We start from the raw sequence: 23,427 nt of genomic DNA, 5'->3' as shown, positions 1-23,427 counted from the left end.
AAAATTTAAAGCGTAGAATTGACACGGGACAACAGTTTCAATCCTGATGATCATGCTTCTTTTATGAATTATTTCTTAAAATATCTGACTAATCATATACATAAAGTCTCAATTCACCTGACTGCGTTGTCCGTTTAAAAAGGGTAAATATTCTATTCTATTTATTTGTGAATTATCGAATGTTATATTTGCTTCAACATATGTTGTCAACTAGCATATTGTTTTTTTTTGTGGTTGAAATCAAAGGTGCTCGTGTTCTAGAATATATGTGATATATTATCGCACCCCACTAGATATCGCACCCCCTTATACTAATAAATTATTTATTAGTTTATATGATTTATTGGTATAAGGGGGTGCGATAATATATCACATATATTCCAGAAACAGAGCACCTGTGGTTTAAATGTAAATAACGTTTTCCTCATCATTTCTTTATCTAAGCTTAGCGGTGTCGTTCCTGGACAGTACCATATAACAGTTGGATGAGAAAAATGGCCCAATGCTGTTTGTGCTCAATTTAGATTCAGTCAGTTTAATTCATAAGGCAGCGTCGAAAATACGTCAGTCATGTCTAGTACAATATGTTTATTTATTTTTGACATATTTTACTTGTGGTTTGTCAAGAAATGAAATCTAGAATATTTGTCCTCCTCCTCGTTAAGGATGTTTTTGAAATAATAATAATAATATATAACATTTATATAGCACCCTATATAATTTGTAAAATTACTCTAAAGCGCTTTACAACATATGGATAATAGTAATGGTTATAATTGTGAAAACAAAAAACAAAGGCTTACAATCACTTTTATACATTTAAGCAAGCAATGTGCACATAAGTGAACAAATAAAAGGGTGGTATTTACATGACGTCTTTGCAAGGATTCTAAAATGCAGACGTGAATAGGTGAGTTTTTATGTCCCTCTAGAACTTGGCCAGGGTAATTAACTTTCTAATAGCAGATGGTAAGCTATTCCACAACATAGCCAAAACCCTCCCAAAGCATCTGTTTCCGTAGGTCACAATACGGGATTTTGGGACACACAACGAAGATTCTGACTCCGACCGCAGTGATCGTGACGGCTGATACAGGGTAACAAGCTCCTGAAGGTGGACCTAGTTGCTTCTATTTTTCCCCATATTTTTACCTAAGGAAGGACATTTCTTTTTTCACCATTCATGAGGTCATAACATTGGCTTTCTGGACATATTCCATGAATCGCGTTATCATAACATGTTTAATGTTAATCATATTAGCATAACTAAACTACATCAAGGGCTGTTTCACAGCGAACATGTACCAATAAGGCCCTGTGCTACGTCATTACGCAGTGACTAGGTCACCAGTGTTAAGCAAAAATGAATGTAATTTTTGCCTATATGGGTCCAAGCATACAGAATGTAAATATATACACATGTTATATAAGATAAGGAAGTAAAAGGGTCTATCATGTAATGCAGAAAAAATAAACTATTTAATTCAAATCAATTTCAATTTTCAAAGATGTTAATGTTAAAAAACTCCAGAATTGCCTAAATAACAGACCTAGATGTCTATTAATGCTGTCTCCGTATCAATATTTAAAAAATGTATTCATGCTTGCAAGAGTGTTCTCATATCGTTTTATTTGAATTTGTATGTTACCCGTCATAGATTTATTAATTCTTTACTTAAAAATGTTGCAGGTATCAGAAATGGCTCTTGGTTCACTGTCTCAGCATTTGACCAAAATCAGGTCTCCATTTGGGGGTGAAAAGGTGTTCAAGGATGAATGTGCATTTTCTTTTGATAATCCTGTAAGTATGGCATTGTCATGGTTTACTGTTTTTACTTGAAACATGTACAAATGTATACAGAGTCAGAGTTATCTTTCATATTAGAGCCACTATCAATTAATATAGTAAATATTAATTCATTCACCCCTGAAATTTCATGATGAATTATTCCAACCTTTGAATTGGAAGAGTTAAATGGTGTCTTCAGGGGTAAATAAGTTAATGAACATTTCTTCACTGGTTTCATAAATGTTATATACTTGAAATGGATTATCCTGCATGCTCAACAAATAAATACAACTTAATAGGTGTTAAATAGCGACAAAAGCTGCAATCAGGCAATACTTAAAAGAATGCAAACCACTAATGTATTGTTTTTAATTTCTAGGAATGTGATACTGGCTTGTATGTGTGTATGAACAAATTCATTGGGCTTGGAAAAAGATTTGTGGAGAGCTACTACAGAAAAACTGGAAATGCAGTATTTTTACATCTAAAGAGAATCAGAAAAGAGGTAGAGTGGATAAAATGTTTATATGAAATAATTACTAAACACAGAAATTTATTAGAATTTATATGTAGTTTGTAGAATACAACTTTTACTCTACATGAAAATCTAAATTTGAAATTTAAATCTTTTGATGAAGAAAATAAATGTTGTTTATATCAATAACAATTATGTCAGAAAATGAATATTTCAGCTATAACATATAATGATAAACATAGCAGGTACCTTTGTATGTATTGTGGTAAAACCTTCATATAAAATTGTACTGTCATTTCATATCTCAAAATAGTGATATCAAGGGTAAAAGGAAAAGGCATTTAGTTTGGTGTTTGATTGATTTAAAGGGACTTTTAATGTGTTTGCTATTTAATTTAGTGATCAAATGATTGTTTGTTTCTTTAGGTGCCTCAAGAAACAGAATCACCACCAGAGAAAAAGCCGACAAAAATGGCCATAGGTACTTTTCTTTGAGATTAAAATTATTGGTTGATACAACACTATGTGAGATAAAAGTTGTTGATTGATACAACACTATGTGAGATAAAAGTTGTTGATTAATACAACACTATGTGAGATAAAAGTTGTCGATTGATACAACACTATGTGAGAGAAAAGTTGTTGATTCATACAACATTATGCATAAACCATATATGTCCAAATGATGATCGGACTACCTGCCCTTTATAAAAACGAGATTAATACTATTTTGTATTGAGTAAGTTAAGGAATGTTATTACTGTGATAGAACATTGCCTTCATTACATGTGTAATTGTGTCATGTCCTCATCAAAGATGTAACAATTATTATTTTGTCTTTTTCCGAAGTTGTTGTGTTTATATTATAGGTCTTGAGGGTGGATTTAACCTTGATGAAAAGAAGTATGTGTTTGAGGAGCAGAATTCGGTCGTGGTGTTACCGGAATGGACAGTGATTCCCCTTGACACTCCAGATCTCCCAGACATGGTAATCCCACGTAATATTTTCCTGTCCTTGTGTTGTAATATTTATGTATTGAACATGGTAAATGTTCTCACACATTCTCTTTTATACTGATTCTGTGTATCATTGTAGTTACCATGTAATCCAGGACGTGATGAGATGACTAATATATAGCCCTGTGTTGCCTTCTATGATATCCTTCTTATTTATCAATGATAGTTATTCAAAGGAAATTGTATGATTATTCACCGCACTTGTACAAAGATGCTGTTTCTCTTTAAGATCGGGCATGGTGAAAGTCTATTGCCCCACAATCATTGATACTCATTAATGGTCAACACAATTCATTTTCCGCAAAAGTGATTATGGTTACTATATGTGAACTTGTACTTTAATTATTTCTGTGAAAAAATGTCGTTTCCAGAAAGAAGACTTTACTTGGTATGATTACTTCAATGTTTGTTTCAGGTCCAGATTTCAGTGGCTGCCATTTTGGGGGCTGATGACGCATGGAAATTGGCTGAAGCTGCTGCTATGTCTGGAACGTGGGAGGGAGAGAAACGCAAAGTCTCTAAGTAAGTCACGAATGAAGAACTTTTGACTTTAAAAAAGCCCTGATTTTTCATGTCAATTCCTATTTTTGTTATGTTTCTACTCTAGCAATTTTGAAAATGCATTCATTCTAAATGTGTCTTAATGTAGTTTGCAGTTCTTATTCAGATTATGCAGTGAAAGGCAGTTGACCAGTGGATCCATGTGTCAAGCTTGTTTATTGGTTGTGACTTTGTGACAAAGATGTGACTATTAAGGTTATAGCCAATAATAGCTGAGACAATGGAACCCTGGAAGGCTCCCTTCCTGTTCTTCAAATTTTTTTTGTGAGTTTCTTTATTGTCAAATTTGCTAAGGTAAGTCCATTTAGATGTCTAAAACTGCCCTAATTTAGTTATAAAATTTCTAATTTTAGCCCTAAAAATTCTTAATTTTGTCCCTAAAATTCGCCCTTATTTTTTGTCAAATAGTGCTGGACAGCCTGAAATGTGTTACAGACCCATTCAGAGATACAAGTGCCCTATAGTAATCACAGTGTCCATCTGTCTGTCCACACTGCCTTTTCCAGAGATTATCTCAGAATGCAATAAGACTAATCTTTAAATATAGGGAGGGTACATAAGAAATACCTTTTATTTCATAGTCACAAAAATATGGGTAGGGTCAGGTTAGGGGAAACACAACAGTTTATATTTCCTGCCTTAACAATATTTTTAGTTATCCCCCGCTTTCACCGAAACGGGGGATATTAATATGGGTCCGTCCGTCCGTCCGTCTGTTTGTCACGCTTGGTTTCTGTGTAACAACTACAACAAATATTAACCGATTTTCTTCAAACTTGGTCACAGGGTTAAATGCCTTAAGGGCTCAACCAAGTTCGATGACCACTTTCAGCAGACCCCATTTGGTGGAGTTATGGCCCCTTGAATAATGAAAAACGTCATTATCTGCCGCGCTTGGTTTCCGTGCAATAACTACAACTAATGTTAAACGATTTTCTTCAAACTTGGTCACACGATTTTCTTCAAACTTGGTCACAGGGTTCAATGCCTTAAGGGCTCGGCCAAGTTCGATGACCACTTTCAGCGGACCCCATTTGGCAGAGTTATGGCCCCTTGAATAACGAAAAACGTAATTATCTGCTGGGTTTTGTTTCTGTGCAATAACTGTATCAAATGTTAAGTGATTTTCTTCAAACTTGGTTCGATTTTGATGAAAATTGGTATATAGGGATAAAAGGGAACTGCAAATTCAACCGCATCGGTTTTGTTGCCATAGCTGACACACAGAGGCTTCTGATTGGTCGAAATTTAGATATTGTTAGATTTTGATGAAAATTTGTATATAGGGATATTAGGGGACTGCCAATAAAACAGCAGTAGTTTCGTTGTCATAGCAACCACACAGGCTTCTGATTGGTCGCAATTTAGATATTTTGTTATTTTTATGAAAATTGGTATATAGGGGTATTATAGGACTGCAAATTCAATCGCATATGTTCCATTGCCATAGCAACAACACAGGATTCTGATTGGTTCCAATTTAGAAATTGCTCAATTTCACTCAAATGCAATCCTTTTCTGATGCATCTTTGGGACTACGGGGGCAGTTTGGGGGACATCTGTAATGGTCCCCCATTACAATTAGTACTTATTGCTGTAGATATTATTAAGATATTTCAACTAAATTCCTTATGCACATTCATGCTAAGTTTGCCAAACGATGTGATTTGTGCATATTTATGGATAATCAATGAGGCATAGGGCTTTTTTTTCTTCAAGTTTCAAGCTATACTTTGTCTCGATAGCACGATACTCACATGTTTAAACCTAACCTCAATAATGGTAACCTACAATATGTCCTGCAAGCGGGGGATATAAATTCCATCTATGGAGATGATTCCAGCTATGATGAAAGTCTTAGTACACAACATTTAGGATTTCTTATGGATGCTTCTTAGTTGATGTAATTCTTCTGTGCGAAAATAAGTATACAGCTTAAGAAAAACAATTGTGCTTGTAATCTTACCTACCGTAATGTTTAATGCCTACAATAATTTGTTTTGGCAGTTTTCAAAGAAATACCTTTAAAGTTGAGATAACTCTTCTCAACTATATAAACAATATGAATTAATTTTTAAAAGTATAGTTTGTTACCTACCCCAACTACTCTAAATCTTTTTTAAACATGTTGCAAGAATTTGAAACACATGTATTTTTTTGTTTATCCTTATCTTCATGTACATGTTCATGTATGTGTGTGTAGTTTATCTCAACACTATTTTTAGGATAGAATAACATTATTTTATATATGTAACTAACCCATTTGAATGTTGACACAGACATGCAGAGAACCTGAAACAACTGGGCAATGGGAAGAAGATTCCTCCTTCAGGCTGGAGGTGTGAGAAGTGTGATCTGACAACCAACTTATGGCTTAATTTGACTGATGGCAGCATCCTGTGTGGCCGACGCTTCTTTGATGGCAGTGGCGGTAATAACCATGCTGTAGATCACTATGAAGTGAAGCGACACCCTCTGGCTGTCAAACTGGGTACCATCACTATCGACGGAGCAGGTAAGACACCCTGATGTACAGGGAAATGTTAGATTGTGTGGAGGGTACCCTCTGGCTGTCAAACTGGGTACCATCACTATCGACGGAGCAGGTAAGACACCCTGATGTACAGGGAAATGTCAGGGTGTGTGGAGGGTACCCTCTGGCTGTCAAACTGGGTACCATCAGTATTGACGGAGTAGGTAAAGCACCCTGATGTACAGGGAAATGTTTGATTGTGTGCAGGGTACCCTCTGGCTGTCAAACTGGGTACCATCACTATCGATGGAGCAGGTAAGACACCCTGATGTACAGGGAAATGTTAGATTGTGTGGAGGGTACCCTCTGGCTGTCAAACTGGGTACCATCACTATCAACAGAGCAGGTAAGACACCCTGATGTACAGGGAAATGTCAGGGTGTGTGGAGGGTACCCTCTGGATGTCAAACTGGGTACCATCACTATCAACAGAGCAGGTAAGACTCCCTGATGTACAGGGAAATGACAGGGTGTGTGGAGGGTCCCCGCTGGCTGTCAAACTGGGTACCATCACTATTGACAGAGCAGGTAAGATACCCTGATGTACAGGGAAATGTCAGGGTGTGTGGAGGGTACCCTCTGGCTGTCAAACTGGGTACCATCACTATTGACAGAGCAGGTAAGATACCCTGATGTATAGGGAAATGTCAGGGTGTGTGGAGGGTCCCCGCTGGCTGTCAAACTGGGTACCAGCACTATTGACAGAGCAGGTAAGGCACCCTGATGTACAGGGAAATGTTAGATTGTGTGAAGGGTACCCTCTAACTGTAAACTTAAGTGACATAACCATCGATATAGAAGGTTAGAAATTCTAATGTAAAGGGAAGGGACAAGGTAGTGAAAGCTCTGGCCCTCAGTCACTTGCACTTATAATGATTTATTCTAGTGATTCTAGTAGAACAATTATAGTCTTACAAACATCTGACCAGGGATGAGTTTTACTATGATTCATCCTACTAAAATTGATATATATACATAGATATAATGTTTTACCAACAGATGTGTTTTCATATGATGAAGACGATATGGTTGAGGATCCATACCTTGACAAACACCTTGCTCACTTCGGCATCAACATCACATCTCTAGAAAAGGTAAGTCCTTGGCCATCCTCTGTCATTCTTGATCAATGCTTTATTAATGCACATTGATGCTATGATATTTCAGCGTAAAAACACTTGAAGTTATATCCAGTATCTGAGCAACCTTTCAGTATTAAAATCAGTCTATTTATTATTTATGACTTTTAAATAGACAAAAGGTACTAAGGTCAACAAAGCCCTGTATACCAGAACGTTTTAGCTCAGTCTATTCCGTCTTTGCGTATTGCAGAGTTATCTTCTCTTGGGAGCAGGTATTGATTGTTACGTCATTGGTTTGTGTGAGAAAATTGCGTCGTTTTCTCAAAAATTGATGACATTACTCTCACAAATCAAGTTATGTAACAATCAATACCTGCTCCCAAGAGAAGATAACTCTGCAATACGAAAAGACGGAATATTTGACCTATGGCCCGAAAAAATTCCATATTTGCCCAGTGTTACTTGGGTGAAAGGCGAAAGTTTCATTGCAGCATACAATTCCAGGTATACAGTACTGTAATAAGTTGATCTGTTGTTTAATTATTGTTATGTGAATTAGGGAAATTGAATTACTTATATTTGTTCTAGATTTCAGATATTTCGTAATACATGTAGTTGTTCCAGAATTAACAGTAGGGGTGGGATGAGAGGAACTGCTTCTGGGATTTAATAAAGCTGTCACGATACACGATACACTTTACCCACAATTCCATACGTATATCGATATTTGTACCACGATTCGATTATTTCGATTCGATACACCTTTATTTTAAAATATAAACAAAATGAGATATATAAGCCGTCGATACACAGGAACACGAAGTGTTTCCACACTTTTGATTTGAAGCTTGCTGGAGCATCAGAAATTTACATTTCCCTACCGCGGTCCGCCATTTTGTTATGAATACATGTACAAGTGCATCGCGGTGAATCATGACACCTCTATGATTTAATATAAGAAATGTTAGGCATACCTGGTTTTAACCCCACAACCTATAATATATTACTACAGATGCCTCTCACCTCCCCAATACAACAAATTATGGGATAGCCCTAAATAGGTAATTGCTGTTGGAAAGGAAAGTTTTTGATAAATGTTTCCTTTTGCCATAACAGAATGAACAGCCTTACAGAGTAGGGAGTAAATTTAGTATTACGTACAGAATTACCAAGTTAGTAGGTAGAATCGCCATTAACAATTGTAACAAAATTTCAGACAGACAAGACGATGGTGGAGATGGAAATCGACCTGAACCAGAAGATCGGAGAGTGGGATGTTATCCAGGAATCTGGTAGCAAGTTAACTCCCTTGTTTGGCTGCGGATACACAGGCATGCGTAACCTTGGTAACAGCTGCTACATGAACTCTGTGATGCAGGTTTTGTTCACCATACCAGATTTTATACAGAGGTAAGTTGTTCTACAGAGGGTAGGTTGACATTATACACAAACATTGTATGTATTAAATGTGTCCCAACATTTCAAGACCGACTGGTCTCTTTGTCAAGCTAGGACTTAGTGAGCCATTTGTATTTTTTACCTGAACAACAATGTGATGAAATTGTATATTTTTTATGTCACTCAATCTGGGATGCTTCGTCTATCGATAGAAAGCGTATACACACTGCATCACATAACTTCACAAAGAGACTAGTCGGTCATGAACATTGCGATACGTTTTATACATACATTGTTTCTGTATAGTAAAAGTAAAACTTTGATATAACATATTTCCAAACTGATGAATCTTATTGAAGAGAGGTTGATATTATTGTGTAGTGGTGGGTTGTTGTATAAATGAAGTGTCCTTCAAAAATAGGCTGTCGAAAAGAGATACCTACATGTGGTGACTAGAGATGTAGCGAGATCTCTCTCAAATTGGTAGGGAGATTGAGATTTTAGAAGGGACATTTTAATCACCAGGGTACATTCGCATATCTGGTTGAAATGGTTGAACTTGTTGAACCTGTAAAGAAAACGACAGGTACAGATTTGGACCGAGGCTGACCTCTGGAAAATTCGGCGCGTGTAGATTGAGGGGTCAAGACGTACCTGACCGAAATTAAAATGCTTACTATTGCCAGTTTGCGTTATTATCCCCGGCCAAGTTCAATGACCACTTTCAGCAGACCCAGTTTGGCGGAGTTATGACCCCTTGAAAAATGAAAACGTCATTATCTGCCGCACTTCGTTTCCGTGCAATAACTACAACAAATGTTTACCGATTTTCTTCAAACTTTGCACAGTGTTAAATGCCTTAAGGGCTCGACCAAGTTCGATGACCACTTTCAGCGAACTTTATTTGGCGGAGTTGTGGTCCCTTGAATAACGAAAAACATCATTAACTGCAGCACTTCGTTTCCATGTAATAACTACAACAAATGTAATACGATTTTCTTCAAATTTGGTCACAGGGTTAAATGCCTTAGGGGCTCATCCAAGTTCGATGACCACTTTCAGTGGACCCCATTTGGCAGTGTTATGGTCCCTTAATAACAAAAACGTCATCTGCCGTTTCTGTTCATAAACTCTTGCAAATATTATCCGATTGTCTTCAAACTTAGTAACAGGGTTCAACGCATTAGGGGCTCAACCAAGTTTGACAACCACTTTAATCGGACTCCATTTAGCAGAGTTATGTCCCCTTTATTAGCGAAAAATGTCATTATCTGCAGTTTCAGCTTAATAACTCTAGCAAATATTAGCCGAATTCCTCCAAACTTGATAACAATGTTTGTGTTCCACTGTCTTTCCACCCATCTTGGGCACGCTTTGTTTTTCGTGTGATAATTGCTGTAGACATTGTTCATTGCTGTAGATATTGTTCTGTTGTTTCAACCAAATTCCGTATGCACATCCGACTTATGCTAAGTTTGCCAACCGATGTGATTTATGCATATTTACGGATAATTCATGAGGTATAGGGCGGTTTTTCTTCTTCAAGTTTCTAGTTATACATTATGTCTCAACAGCACGATACTCAAATGTTTAAACCTAACCTAAATAATGTTAACCTACATATGTCCTGCAAGCGGGGGATATAAATTCCACGAATTTGCTTGTTTCTTTCTAAAACAATGTCAAGTCACATGCAGTTTTTAAGATCCGTTATGTAATTCAGTGGACTGATGAAAGAAGGCCATACTATTCTTGATACATTGTTTTTATTCTTCGAAACTGTGCATTTTTAGCTCTGCTAGTAGAACGGTCCAAGTGCGTTCGTTTATCGTGGAACATTTCTGTGCCACACATACTGTTTCAACTGGGATACACAAATGTAGCCTAAGTGTTCTTTCACCATATTTAATACATGAATTTGCTATTATGCTGAACATTATTTATAGATTGTGTTTTTTCTTGTAAAATTAACATAGAGCAACTGCTCCCTAAACAGAAGAAGCTATTGTATCCCTGGTTATAGCACATTTTTAGCAAGTAAGGAATTTCTAGCATGAAAGCATGAAATTCAATTGTAGGAAGAGTCCAATTTCTCACAGGGAGTTCCAATTTCTGAAGTAGAAATTTAGGGAGACTCCTTGTGATATTGGGCACATGCATGAACATGGGTTGTATTATACAGAGGTGGGCAGAGTACCTAGTAATGCACTGACAAATAATAAAAGTGGTGTTTCTTACATCGTATCCCTACCCAATATGAAGTTGATTCGAAAACTTCTTACTTCAGAAACAAAAGCTTAATTTAAGATACTGTATTGTGTTTCACAGATACTGTAACAACGCTGCTGACATATTCCAGTGTGCCTCGGACGACCCATCTGCTGAATTCATTGTTCAAATGTGAGTAGAACTCCAGCTTCTGGACAAGGCATCACGGTTAACCTTCAGCATTAATGTACAAATAATTACATACTTCCTTAATTTATTTGATCTTCATTAAGGTATTCCTATAGTGATTATAGATTACAGCTCAGAATCAGAATCCTTTCCAAATGTTATTGGGAGAACATATAATTACTGAAAGATTGGATCTTTGTGTCCATTAAAGGGACTATAATCTGACATAACTTATAACTTATTTACATTTGAATTATTTTTTCAATTATAGAATTTATATTATTTATTATTGTCGTATTATAATTATATATATAATAGTGCCATAAATTAACACACAAAACTTCATCACAAAGAACATAGATACTATGCCTATTTTCAGCTGTATGTAAAAACAATGTGTAATAATGTTTATTAATGTTTTATCTCATTAGGGCCAAGTTAGGCAAAGGTCTCAACAGTGGGGAGTACTCCAAGCCTCCTCCCGAGGGTGTCAACGAAAACATACAGGTAAGGTTTGTGCAGTAGGATTATACTCCAAATCTCTTACAGGAAACTTATGGCCTAATACTGTGATAGTTACAAATTGCCTATTGTGGCTTATGTGAATTTCTTTCAGTGTATCATTTTAGCTGTTCAATATCCCTATTTTGATGTAATAATCACTTAAATCTGGTGAAAACAGATGCACAGCAGGAGCATTCATCAACTCATGATCACAGCATAAAAATGTGTTGATGATGTAGGATCAACAGTGTTTTCCATTGTCTGATTTCATATATTGAAGCTGAGAAATATTACCAAAGGAAATCTTTAACAGTGTGCTGCTAAAACAGTATTCACCAACAAACAAAATAAACAGAACTATTAAACAGAAAATGCTCACAGCAGTATTTAAATGTTTAGTTATTACACTTCTTATTCCATTAATAAGAAATTTGAATGTGAAGAAGATGAATCAGTTTATAGAGAAATATCATCTTTTGACCACTGTTTAACATGTTAACATATTTGTCAGTAAATCTGTAGTAGTAATGACTGATCTATTACAGCCCCCTACAGGAGTGCGACCACAAATGTTTAAGACACTGGTTGGACAAGGCCATCCCGAGTTTTCTACAAAGCGTCAACAGGATGCACAAGAATTCTACTTGCATTTAATTAATCTCATAGAGGTAGGCACTAACCCCATAGAGGTAGGCACTAACCCCATAGAGGTAAGCACTAACCCCAAAAGTAAGTTAATAAGTAAATGGAGTTTTTAATGGAGTTTTTCATTATAAATCTTTTTAATGGTAAACGTCAGTATTGAACAGCTTTCAATTGGCATTCATATTCAATATGAATGCCAACTGGAGCATGGCAAATTCAACATGGAGTTCATGTCACATTCCAGATGGCATTCATATTGACTCTGAATGCTAAATGAAAAGCGTTCACTACCTAAGTAACAGATATTCATAAAATTTAATAAACAGAAAAGAATGAATTTCAGATTTTTGTGGAATTAATCAAACAAAGATTTAGGTTATTGTTCTGAAGAAATGGTAAAAAAAAATGAGTATTGTTAATCCTGTTATTCAGAGAAACACTGGAGGACAGGTAAATCCAACAGGGAGTTTGAAATTCCAAGTGGAAGAGAGAGTGGAATGTATGCAGAGTCACAAAGTGAAATACACCAACAGATGTGACTATTGTCTAGCACTACCTGTTCCTTTGGAGGCTGCCGTTAACAAAGGTACACTTTAAACTGTATCTATTGGATATCATTAACATCATGTCTATTCTAGCCTATTAGAACTGTGGTGTTCTGTTCAAAGGGAATGGTTTTAATTTAACTTGGAACTTCCTTAAATCAGACGCTTCTTTTCCGTGAAAAACTTCTTCAAGCATCTTCAATAAGATTCATCAGTTTGGGAGTATGTAATATCAAAGTTTTACTTTATACACAAACAATGTACATATTAAACGTGTTGATAGCTTGACAAGGGGCCAGTCGGTCTTGAAACATTTAATGACATGTATCGAATGAACAAAATGGCCGACCGACAGCCACCTTCGATTTTTGTTTTGACATTGAAAGTTTGCTAGTACAAATGTACTATTTCTCAGGAATAACTTGAGGGATCTTTCTCAAATTTGATATGTAGGTTCCCGTTAAAAAAATGGCTAAAGGAAGAACTAAACAGATCTTTCTCATATTGCAATGATTGATTCTATTTCTTTCACATTAAGTACTGTACTAGTAAATATGTGAAATGACAAACTCACTTTGAAGGTTGTCTTTTTATACACAGCAGTATTAAGTTTAGATCAAAAGTTACCTCAAGGTACATTTACTGTTAACATGACTCGATCAAACAGATTAGAGAAAAGAAGAGAAAAGATCGAACTGACAAAGAACTAATGAAAATGGTACAATGGTGGGCGCCAAGATCCCTCTGGGATATCTTGTTCAATATTTGCAAGGTTCTGGTAATTTTTATGAATTATTGAAAATTGTTACAGTGATTTTCAATTGCTATAATATCATCATATTCACTCAGGGTGTACAATTGCACAAGCCATACACATACAAGCTAGTAGATTTTCTGATAGTTTTTTTTGAAAACTTTCAATATTCACAATGAAAAGATTGGCCAGGCAAGTAGGCAAGTAGAATCTTTTCAAAATCGACTTGAGGTCTACTTCTTTAGATATGAAATTGTACACCCCTGACACTGTATAGTGATTTACATGGATTTGTAACTTGTGATATGATATCCACCAATCATATACAGATTCACAAACTTGTTGTAAGATTACTTGATATTATTGTTTTGAATTTTAACAGTTGAAGTTGCACAGTATGAAGCAAAGAAGAAAGAAGTGGAAGCAGAGGGAAAAAGAATGTATGTTTAAATTTTTTCCTGTTGGAAAAAATAAGTTAACCGTAACTTTCTACTTCATTTAGTGTATGTTGAATTTATGTAATGCATGTAAAGAATTGTAATATTGTTTCAACATTGCAAAATTCATTTTTTTTTGCTCTGTACTACAAATGAAATCAGAAATCAGAAATATGTATTACTACAATGTAAAAATGTACCAGCAATGTTTTTTATCACTAGGGATCCAAAAGAACTTGTGCGACCCAGAATTCCAATGTCTGCATGTCTTCAGTGTTTCCAAGGCGATGAAATTGTGGATGACTTCTACAGTTCTGCAGTGAAAGGAAAATGTACTGCTAAAAAGTAAGAAATATGTATGGAGAACATTGTTGACACTAGTATTGGAGATATTATTCTCTTACCCTGGACAGTAGTATCCACACTTTTACCGGTGTGAGATTTCCTTGTCTCACCCTAGGGTTGAGACGGGGGGGATTCCCCTATTCATAACAATGGTATGACGTCACTTTAACAATACAATGACGTCACATTAACAATCCATCAACGTCAAGTCAACCCTGAATTTGTCATGTTACAATATCATTACGTTGTGTATATGATAAACAATGGGAGAACAGGGTAAGAGAAAAAGAATCATTCACCGCCTTGTGGGTGAAATAGGTGAAATATTCCTAAGTTGCCAAACACAAGGCTTTGGCAACTTAAGAATCTTCCCCCTCGGTTTGAGATTCCCCTATCTCACCCCCAAGGGGGTGAACGATTCTATTACTCTAACACACCAACATTTCCACTTTCTTTCCTATTTTTAGCTCACCTGCCCGAAGGGCAAGTGAGCTTATGTAATGGTGCGGCGTCCGTCGTCCGTCCGTCCGTCCGTCCGTCTGTCTGGCGTCCTTCTGTCCGGCGTCAACTTTTTGCTTTAAACAACTTCTTCTCAAGAACCAAAAGGCCTAGGAAGATGATACTTGGCCAGTAGCATGCTGGGATGAAGGGCTACCAAGTTTGTTCAAATAAATGACCTTGACCCACTTTCAAGGTCACCGGGGTCAAATATGTTAAAATCTTCAAACAACTTCTTCTCAATAACCAAAAGGCCCAGGGTACTGATATTGGGCCTGTAGCATGCTGGAATGAAGGGCTTCCAAGTTTGTTCAAATGAATGACCTTGACCCACTTTCAAGGTCACTGGGATCAGATGTCTTTAAAATATTCAAAAAACTTCTTTTCAATAACCAAATGGCCCAGGGTACTGATATTGGGCCTGTAGCATGCTGGGATGAAGGGCTACCAAGTTAGTTCAAATGAATGACCTTGACCAACTTTCAATGGTCAAAGGGGTCAAATATCATAAAATCTTCAAACGACTTCTTCTCAATAGCCAAAAGGCCCAGGGTACTGATATTGGGCTTGTAGCATGCTGGGATGAAGGGCTACCAAGTTTGTTCAAATGAATGACCTTGACCCACTTTCAAGGCCACTGGGATCAGATGTCTTTAAAATATTCAAAAAGCTTCTTTTCAATAACCAAATGGCCCAGGGTACTGATATTGGGCCTGTAGCATGCTGGAATGAAGGGCTACCAAGTTTGTTCAAATGAATGACCTTGACCCACTTTCAAGGCCACTGGGATCAGATGTCTTTAAAATATTCAAAAAACTTCTTTTCAATAACAAAATGGCCCAGGGTACTGATATTGGGCCTGTAGCATACTGGGATGAAGGGCTACCAAGTTTGTTCAAATAAATGACCTTGACCCACTTTCAAGGTCACAGGGGTCAAATGTCTTAAAATCTTCAAACAACTTCATCCATTAACCAAAAGGCCCAGGGTATTGATATTGGGCCTGTAGCATGCTAGGATGAAGGACTGCCAAGTTGGTCCAAGTGAATGACATTGACCCACTTTCAAAGTCACAGGGGTCAAATGTCTTAAAATCTTCAAACGACTTCTTCTGAATAACCAAAAGGCCCAAGGTACTGAAATTGGGCCTGTAGCATGCTGGGATGAAGGGTTACCAAGTTTGTTCAAATTAATGACCTTGACCCACGTTCAAGGTCACAGGGGACAAATGTCTTAGAATCTTCAAACCACTTCTCAATAACCAAAAGGCCCAGGGTACTGATATTGGGCCTGTTGCAGGCTGGGATGAAGAACTACCAAGTTTGTTGAAATGAATTACCTTGACCCACTTTCAACCTAATGTCCTTGTTTACATTCAAAGTCACAGGCGTCGTATGTTTAAATCTTTTAATATGTTCTTATGAATCAAACACTGATATTCTGCCTGTAGCTGTATTTTAGTCCACTTTTAAGATTACAAGTGTGAGATTAATACCAGGTGAGTGATGCAGGCCCATTGGGCCTCTTGTTACATTTAAGATTAATTTCATTGATACTGCTATCAAGTAGAATTTAAATCATTCCTATATTCACTGTTTTAGTATTTGTTTCACTGCAGTAACAAACAAAAACTGGGAAGAATGAATATACACAGTGAAAGAATCGTGTGTAACAGTATAAGGTATATCTTTTCAAAATGACTCCTTTCAAATTGGGGAATTTGTTTTACAGCAGTTTCTTCTTTCTTCAGAATGTTATTCGTATATAAGTAATTGTAAGGTTTTGTTAGTACTGTTGCAAGAGGAGCATCATTGTTTTGCTTTGTTCTATTTTCAGAACCACACGTCTTTCTTCCTTCCCTGATTATCTAATGATACAGTTAAAGAAGTTTACAGTTGGACAAGATTGGGTCCCTAAAAAACTTGGTAGGTCGCATAGAAATATATAAGTATAAGCAATGAAATACAGACAACATTCAAGAGCAATTCAATGTTTTTAACTTTAAAATGATAGGACATGTCCTTCATGTGACATTTAATCAGATTTGGTGTCTGTGCTGCCCTAGTGAATGCAAAAATGCCCAATTGATTTTGGATGTACACTAGAGGTCAAGGTCAGCATTGCTAAAAATAAAATTCTGCTTGTCCAGATGAAAACTTGAGGATGAATGACCATGCAAAGTTCAAAATTGATGTGAGGGTTGCCCTAGTGGATGCAAAAAAAACTATTGATTTTGGATGTGGTCTGCAAAAAATGGAGGACAAGGTCAATGGTGCTAAATAATTTAATATAGATTTTTGCTTCAATATGTTTGTCCTGAAAAAAACTTCAAACTTAGTTTATTGCGAATAAACCAATTGATTTAAGAGGCAGGCAGTCCCCATTGCTAAAAATAGGATTTGCTTTTCCGCAGGATAACTTAAAAACTTGTGTATTCCACTAGTCTTTAGTGTTACTTGTAAATGGATGATTGTACAAAATCTGCATTTCATATGCAGAGATGGGGTAGCATGTCAACATGGAACAAATTGTACCTATTTCTACACAAGTATCCTGCTTTTCTCAAACGCAAATCCTTGATGGGTCAATAGCAAACCCAGCACATGTAATTTTTTCTGATGATGTGCTGCCTCTGGTGTCTCTCTTGCTATATATTAGAGTGTTTTGTCCTATATAGGTATCAGCATTAGTCCTATCTATGTATTAACTGTCACCGATCTCTTACAGATGTTTCTATAGATGTTCCCGAAGAGCTGGACCTAGCATCACTGAGGGGGAGTGGTCTAAGGACCGGAGAGGAGGAGCTACCACAGGAGCATGAAGGGCCACCAGGTAAATTATGTTTGTTGTCTTCTCTCAGGTATAAATGTAAGTTATTGTTATCTAGTAAACAGACTATATTGACTGGATAGCATGTTGTTGTTATTCCAAGGTCTGTATCACAAAAAGTTAAGGTTACCTGTGGTCAAAGAAGAAAAACTTGTGTAGTCTGAACATTCTTTATGTACAAGCCTCCTTATGAAACTAAATAGTTGAGTGTATCATGACTATGTACCCTAGTATGTGTGTTGATGTTACAGTGATGGAGTACCCTGGTAAATGTGTTCTATGTGTTGTTATTATCTGAAGTTTTGAGTCATACTGTTCTGAAATCCATGAATTGTTTTACATCTGCAAAATCTGCACAAGTATTCCGTCTTTGAGTATTGCAGAGTTATCTTCTCTTGTGAGCAGGTATTGATTGTTGCGTCATTGGTTTGTGTGAGAAAATTAAGGCGTTTTCTAAAAAATTGATGACGTTACTCTCACAAATAAATGACGTGACAATCAATACCTGCTCACAAGAGCAGATAACTCTGCAATACGCATAGACGGAATAGTCCCTCACAAAAAATCAGGAAATGTAAACAGCATGGAAACTGTTGTTACAGCGGTGGAGATAAACGAGGCAGTGGTGGCCCAGCTCATGGACATGGGGTTCCCATTTGAGGCCTGTAAGCGGGCAGTGTTCAATACTAACAACAGTGGAGCCGAGGCTGCCATGAATTGGATCATGGAACACATGGAAGATGCAGGTAAGTGGGAATGTAGTTTAATGTATTTTTAGCCCACCATCATCTGATGGTGGGCTATTCAAATCACCCTGCGTCCGTGGTCCGCCGTCCGTTGTCCGTATTTAAACAATTCTTGTTACCGCTATTTCTCAAGAAGCACCAGAGGGATCTTTCTCAAATTTTATATGTAGGTTCCCCCTGGTCCTTAGCTGTGCAGGGCAATTTTTGAGACTGATCGGATAAACAACATGGCTGATAGGCAGCCATATTGGGTTTTGATAGTGAAAGTTTGTTATCGCTATTTCTCAAGAAGTAGCAGAGGGATCTTTCTCAAATTTTATATGTAGGTTCCCCTTGGTCCTTAGCTGTGCAGGAAAACTTTTGAGACTGATCGGATAAACAACATGGCCGACAGGCAGCCATCTTGGATTTTGATAGTGAAAGGTTGTTATCGCTATTTCTCAAGAAGTACCAGAGGAATCTTTCTCAAATTTTACATGTAGGTTCCCCCTCGTCCTTAGCTGTGCAGGGCAACTTTTGAGACTGATCGGATAAACAACATGGCCGACAGGCAGCCATCTTGGATTTTGTTAATGAAAGTTTGTTATCGCTATTTCTCAAGAAGCACCAGAGGGATCTTTCTCAAATGTTAAATGTAGGTTCCCCTTGATCCCTCATTGTGCATGTAAAAGAAGAACTAAACAGATCTTTCTCATATTGCAATGATCGATTCTATTTCTTTCACATTAAGTACTGTACTAGTAAATATGTGAAATGACAAACTCACTTTGAAGGTTGGCTTTCATACACATCAGTATTAAGTTTAGATCAAAAGTTACCTCAAGGTGCATTTACTGTTAACATGACTCGATCAAACAGATTAGAGGAAAGAAGAGAAAAGATCAAACTGACAAAGAACTAATGAAGAGTGTACAAAGGTGGGCGCCAAGATCCCTCTGGGATCTCTTGTTATTAGAAAAAGTCTTTTAATTTTAATTGATCTTTCTTAGTTTAATATGTAATAAATTCTTTGAAACTGCATTGTACTGATATCATTTATTCAGTATTAGACATCGTACTGATTAAATTCATTGTACATATTTATTTAATACATCTAAATTGTGTTGATTGAATCCATTGGTCTACATTGTATTGATTGATGTGAATATCTCCAGATTTCTCTAGTCCTTTTACACCACCTGGAGCTTCGAAAGCATCAACGGGAGCCTTCACACCAAACGAGGATCACCTAGTCATGATCATGTCCATGGGGTTCAGCAGGGACCAGGCCATCAAGGCACTCAAAGCCACGGTAAGTGACACTGAAGGCCACGATAAGTATCAAACTAGTTTATTAAAATAAATGACCTTGACCTGCTGTTAAGATCACAGATAGCTTTTTCATGAGATCAGTAGGGTATAGAATAATGATTTTTGGCTCAGAGCTTTTAAGGATAAAGAAAACATCTAACAAGATTTCGGAATTTCACCAAAAATAAGTTGGAGACATAATTAAACACAAATTTTTTTTAGGTTTTAAGTTCTAATTGACAGAAATAGAAGGCTTGTGTGACATGATACTTTCTGTCCTACAGGACAACAATGTGGAGCGAGCAGCTGACTGGATCTTCAGTCATGTTGATGAACTATCTGCTCCCATGGAAACAGAGGAGCCAGCAGGTGCTGGGGCCGGCCCATCTCAGCCAGCCTTCAGGGACGGACGGGAAAGTATGTCCAGCTTGACTTACTTTAAGGGCTCGCTGTCTATGACATCTTTCCCCTAACTATGAGACTCTGTCTGTCCCAACATGTTTTCTTGTTTAAGCCATAGGTTGAAAAAACTCATTCAACACATCAACAGTATTTCACAATGTCAAGTCTTTTTCTTATTATGTAGTTTATTGCATGAAGAAATTTATCCACAATTGTTTGCATAATAAATGAATGTTTAGTTAAGATATGAAATGTTACGTTTTATATGATGCATCTACAATTGTACTTTTAATGTTTACTATTTAAAACATTACTCATGATAATCCCAGATTAATAGTCAGTTGATAATCAAACAATACTGGTGGACAAAATAAAACTTCAAACAAAGGATGGACTAATGATAATGTATCACATTACCGTCATGATTAGCGGTTTCAGATTCTATGGTATTCATCTTTCTCTAATTAATTCAGTTGATCAATGCATAACACTGAATGTGTTCCAGCTTAAAAGGTGTTTCAGTAGGGCTTTGTGACACAATATTTCATAAACATATGCGACACAAACTTCCTCTTCATAATGGCTAAAAATTGATTGTATCAATATTGTAAGATAAAAAAGGTGTATAAATTGTTTAGAAGTGTTTTCTTACCTGCCTGAAGTTTTAAGTCATTAAGAGTAAAAGTGATTATTGAATATTAAGTTTAACAAACAAAATAAAATACTTTTTGTTGTTTCCATAGAATACCGACTAAAAGCTTTCATCAGTCACATGGGGACGTCTACAATGGTCGGCCATTATGTCTGTCATATCCGCAAAGACAACCGCTGGGTAATATTTAACGACGAGAAGGTGGCGCTGTCTGAGAACCCGCCCCGAGATCTGGCGTACCTGTACCTGTATGAGCGAGTGTGAGGACTGTTAAGTTTGGACAGTGGTTGTATTTTATGTTGCAAATGTGTTGGCTGATCATTATTTATGTCCTGTACTAGAAATAATCAGAATTTACTCAAAGACACTTTTACAAACTGCACAGCAGGATTGTTGTCATTCATATATATTACAATAAAATACTTTTCATGAAATTTTGATGAATAATATATATGAAAGCAAAGACATTAAAACCTGAAGAATGGTTACTGGTTTACAATATAATCATGGCTAAAATACTTATGTATGAGAACTTTAAAACTTTGAATATTTATTTCCTTTGCCCATGTTGTATCAGGGCACTTTTTTTTTCGATTTAAAAATGTATTGAAAAAAAGTCATTGGCCCAAAAATTTGGGTAGTAGTGAAACAATTGTTTACATCAATAATTATATCTCATCTATGATTTTCTGTCTGCACAAGAAGAAAGTTATTATATGAAAAATTATAATTGAGGTAGGTGGGGGTAAAGTTAAAAAAACTGGAGAAAACTGGAGCATATACAGGCTAATTATTAAATAATGTATAAATGTAATTCAAATGCAAGCATATTACTATATTAGTAATATAGTAGTATGGTTACATTTGAGTTACATTTAGCATACACTCACAGGAAATCTGTTTATAATGGTAACATTACTCCATCGATGTTCCAGTAAACTATTAATGTCACCCAGACGGAAAAAACCAACAGTGTACAGTTCAAACACATAAAGTTATGATTTAGTTTGTACAATTACATGTATATCTAATTCTTAAGTATGTTATCCATCCAAATACAGATCTGTGGTATAGCATACATAGATTATTGAAGGTTCTATAAACCTGTCAATCTGATGTAGTCCCTTGTAGGTAATCAACAAATGTCCATTTCGCTGTATGACTTATGTTTCACAAAACATCCTAATTTAAGATTTTCCTTGCACTAAATAATCGTGTAGAGATATTTTGTGGAAGTTAAGTAATTAAAGATAATTAAAAGAAGTGGATCTTGTTTTCCTAACATTACCTTTAGTATGTTTCTGATATTAAAAGAGATAGACTTATATAAAGCACATTTGCCTTATTTAATAGGTTTTTCAAGTTATGGTAAACAATCTATAGATTGTTCACACAACATCGACATTGTGATGGAATAACTATACACAAGTTATGGTAAACACACTATAGACTGTTCACACAACATGGACCTTGTGATGGAATAACTATACACAGGTTATGGTAATCTATAGATTGCTCACACAACATGGACATTGCGATGGAATAACTATACACAATGTCCATGTTGTGTAAACGATCTATAGATTGTTTACCGCAACTTGTGTATAGTTATCCCATCACAACGTCCATGTTGTGTGAACAACCTATAGATTGTTTACCATAACATGTGTATAGTTATTCCATCGCAATGTCCATGTTGTGTGACCAATCTATAGATTGTTTACCATAACTTGTGGATATTTATTCCATCACAATGTCCATGTCGTGTGAACAGTCTATAGATTGTTTACCATAACTTGGGAATAGTTATCCCATCACAATTTCCATGTTGTGTGAACAATCTATAGCTTGTTTACCGTAACTTGTGTATAGGTATTCCATCACAATGTCCATGTCGTGTGAACAGTCTATAGATTGTTTGCCATAACTTGTGGATAGTTTTCCCATCACAATGTCCATGCTGTGTGAACAATCTATAGACTACCATAACTTGTGTATAGTTAGTCCAGCACAATGTCCATGTTGTGTTAACAATCTATAGATTGTTTACACAACATCGACATTGTGATTGAATAACTATACACAAGTTATGGTGATCTATAGATTGTTCACACGACATGGACATTGTGATGGAATAAATATACACAAGTTATGGTAAAAAATCTATAGATTGTTCACACGACATGGACATTGTGATGGAATAACCATACACAAGTTATGGTAATCTACAGATTGTTCACACAACATGGGCATTGTGATGGGATAACTAACCACAAGTTATGGTAAACACACTATAGACTGTTCACACAACATGGACTTTGTGATGGAATAACTATACGCAAGTTATGGTAATCTATAGATTTTTCACACAACATGGACATTGCGATGGAATAACTATACACAAGTTGCGGTAAACAATCTATAGATCGTTTACACAACATGGACATTGTGGTTGGATAACTATCCACAAGTTACGGTAAACAATCTAAAGGTTGTTCACACAAAATGGACATTGTGATGGAATACCT

General features: G+C 36.3%; 1 protein-coding gene across 2 annotated transcripts; it reads left to right on the top strand.

Annotated features, from left to right (window-relative positions):
- Positions 1-18: 18 nt before the first annotated feature.
- LOC110464538 (ubiquitin carboxyl-terminal hydrolase 5-like) lies at positions 19-22,436 on the top strand. Of its 2 annotated transcripts, XM_021519793.1 has the most exons (21): positions 19-143; positions 1,691-1,801; positions 2,169-2,294; positions 2,691-2,745; positions 3,134-3,252; positions 3,697-3,803; positions 6,122-6,357; positions 7,375-7,469; positions 8,674-8,867; positions 11,184-11,255; positions 11,684-11,759; positions 12,302-12,424; positions 12,834-12,987; positions 14,083-14,140; positions 14,360-14,482; positions 16,817-16,905; positions 17,708-17,812; positions 18,412-18,555; positions 19,710-19,846; positions 20,130-20,262; positions 20,991-21,163. In XM_021519793.1, the coding sequence occupies exons 2-21, from the start codon at positions 1,700-1,702 to the stop codon at positions 21,161-21,163; spliced, it is 2,421 nt and encodes an 806-aa protein (XP_021375468.1). In that variant the 5' UTR covers positions 19-143; positions 1,691-1,699. The 2 variants fall into 2 exon arrangements, with proteins under 2 accessions (XP_021375468.1, XP_021375467.1); XM_021519792.1 differs by lacking the exon at positions 19-143 and having other exon boundaries at positions 1,682-1,801; positions 20,991-22,436.
- The last annotated feature ends 991 nt before the right edge of the window (positions 22,437-23,427 follow it).

This window comes from Mizuhopecten yessoensis, unplaced genomic scaffold (assembly GCF_002113885.1).
Source record: "Mizuhopecten yessoensis strain PY_sf001 unplaced genomic scaffold, ASM211388v2 scaffold11009, whole genome shotgun sequence".
In the NCBI taxonomy this organism is placed as follows: domain Eukaryota; kingdom Metazoa; phylum Mollusca; class Bivalvia; order Pectinida; family Pectinidae; genus Mizuhopecten; species Mizuhopecten yessoensis.
Note: the sequence above shows the minus strand (reverse complement) of the source record. Positions and strands in the feature narration are given on the sequence as shown.

What these genes read in the sequence shown, in the direction of transcription:
- LOC110464538 (XM_021519792.1), top strand. Translation starts at nt 1,682, where the DNA reads ATGTTGCAGGTATCAGAAATGGCTCTTGGTTCACTGTCTCAGCATTTG. An exon ending in ACATCACATCTCTAGAAAAG is followed by an intron (nt 7,470 to 8,673) that starts GTAAGTCCTTGG and finishes ACAAAATTTCAG; the next exon opens with ACAGACAAGACGATGGTGGA. An exon ending in ATTTAATTAATCTCATAGAG is followed by an intron (nt 12,425 to 12,833) that starts GTAGGCACTAAC and finishes CCTGTTATTCAG; the next exon opens with AGAAACACTGGAGGACAGGT.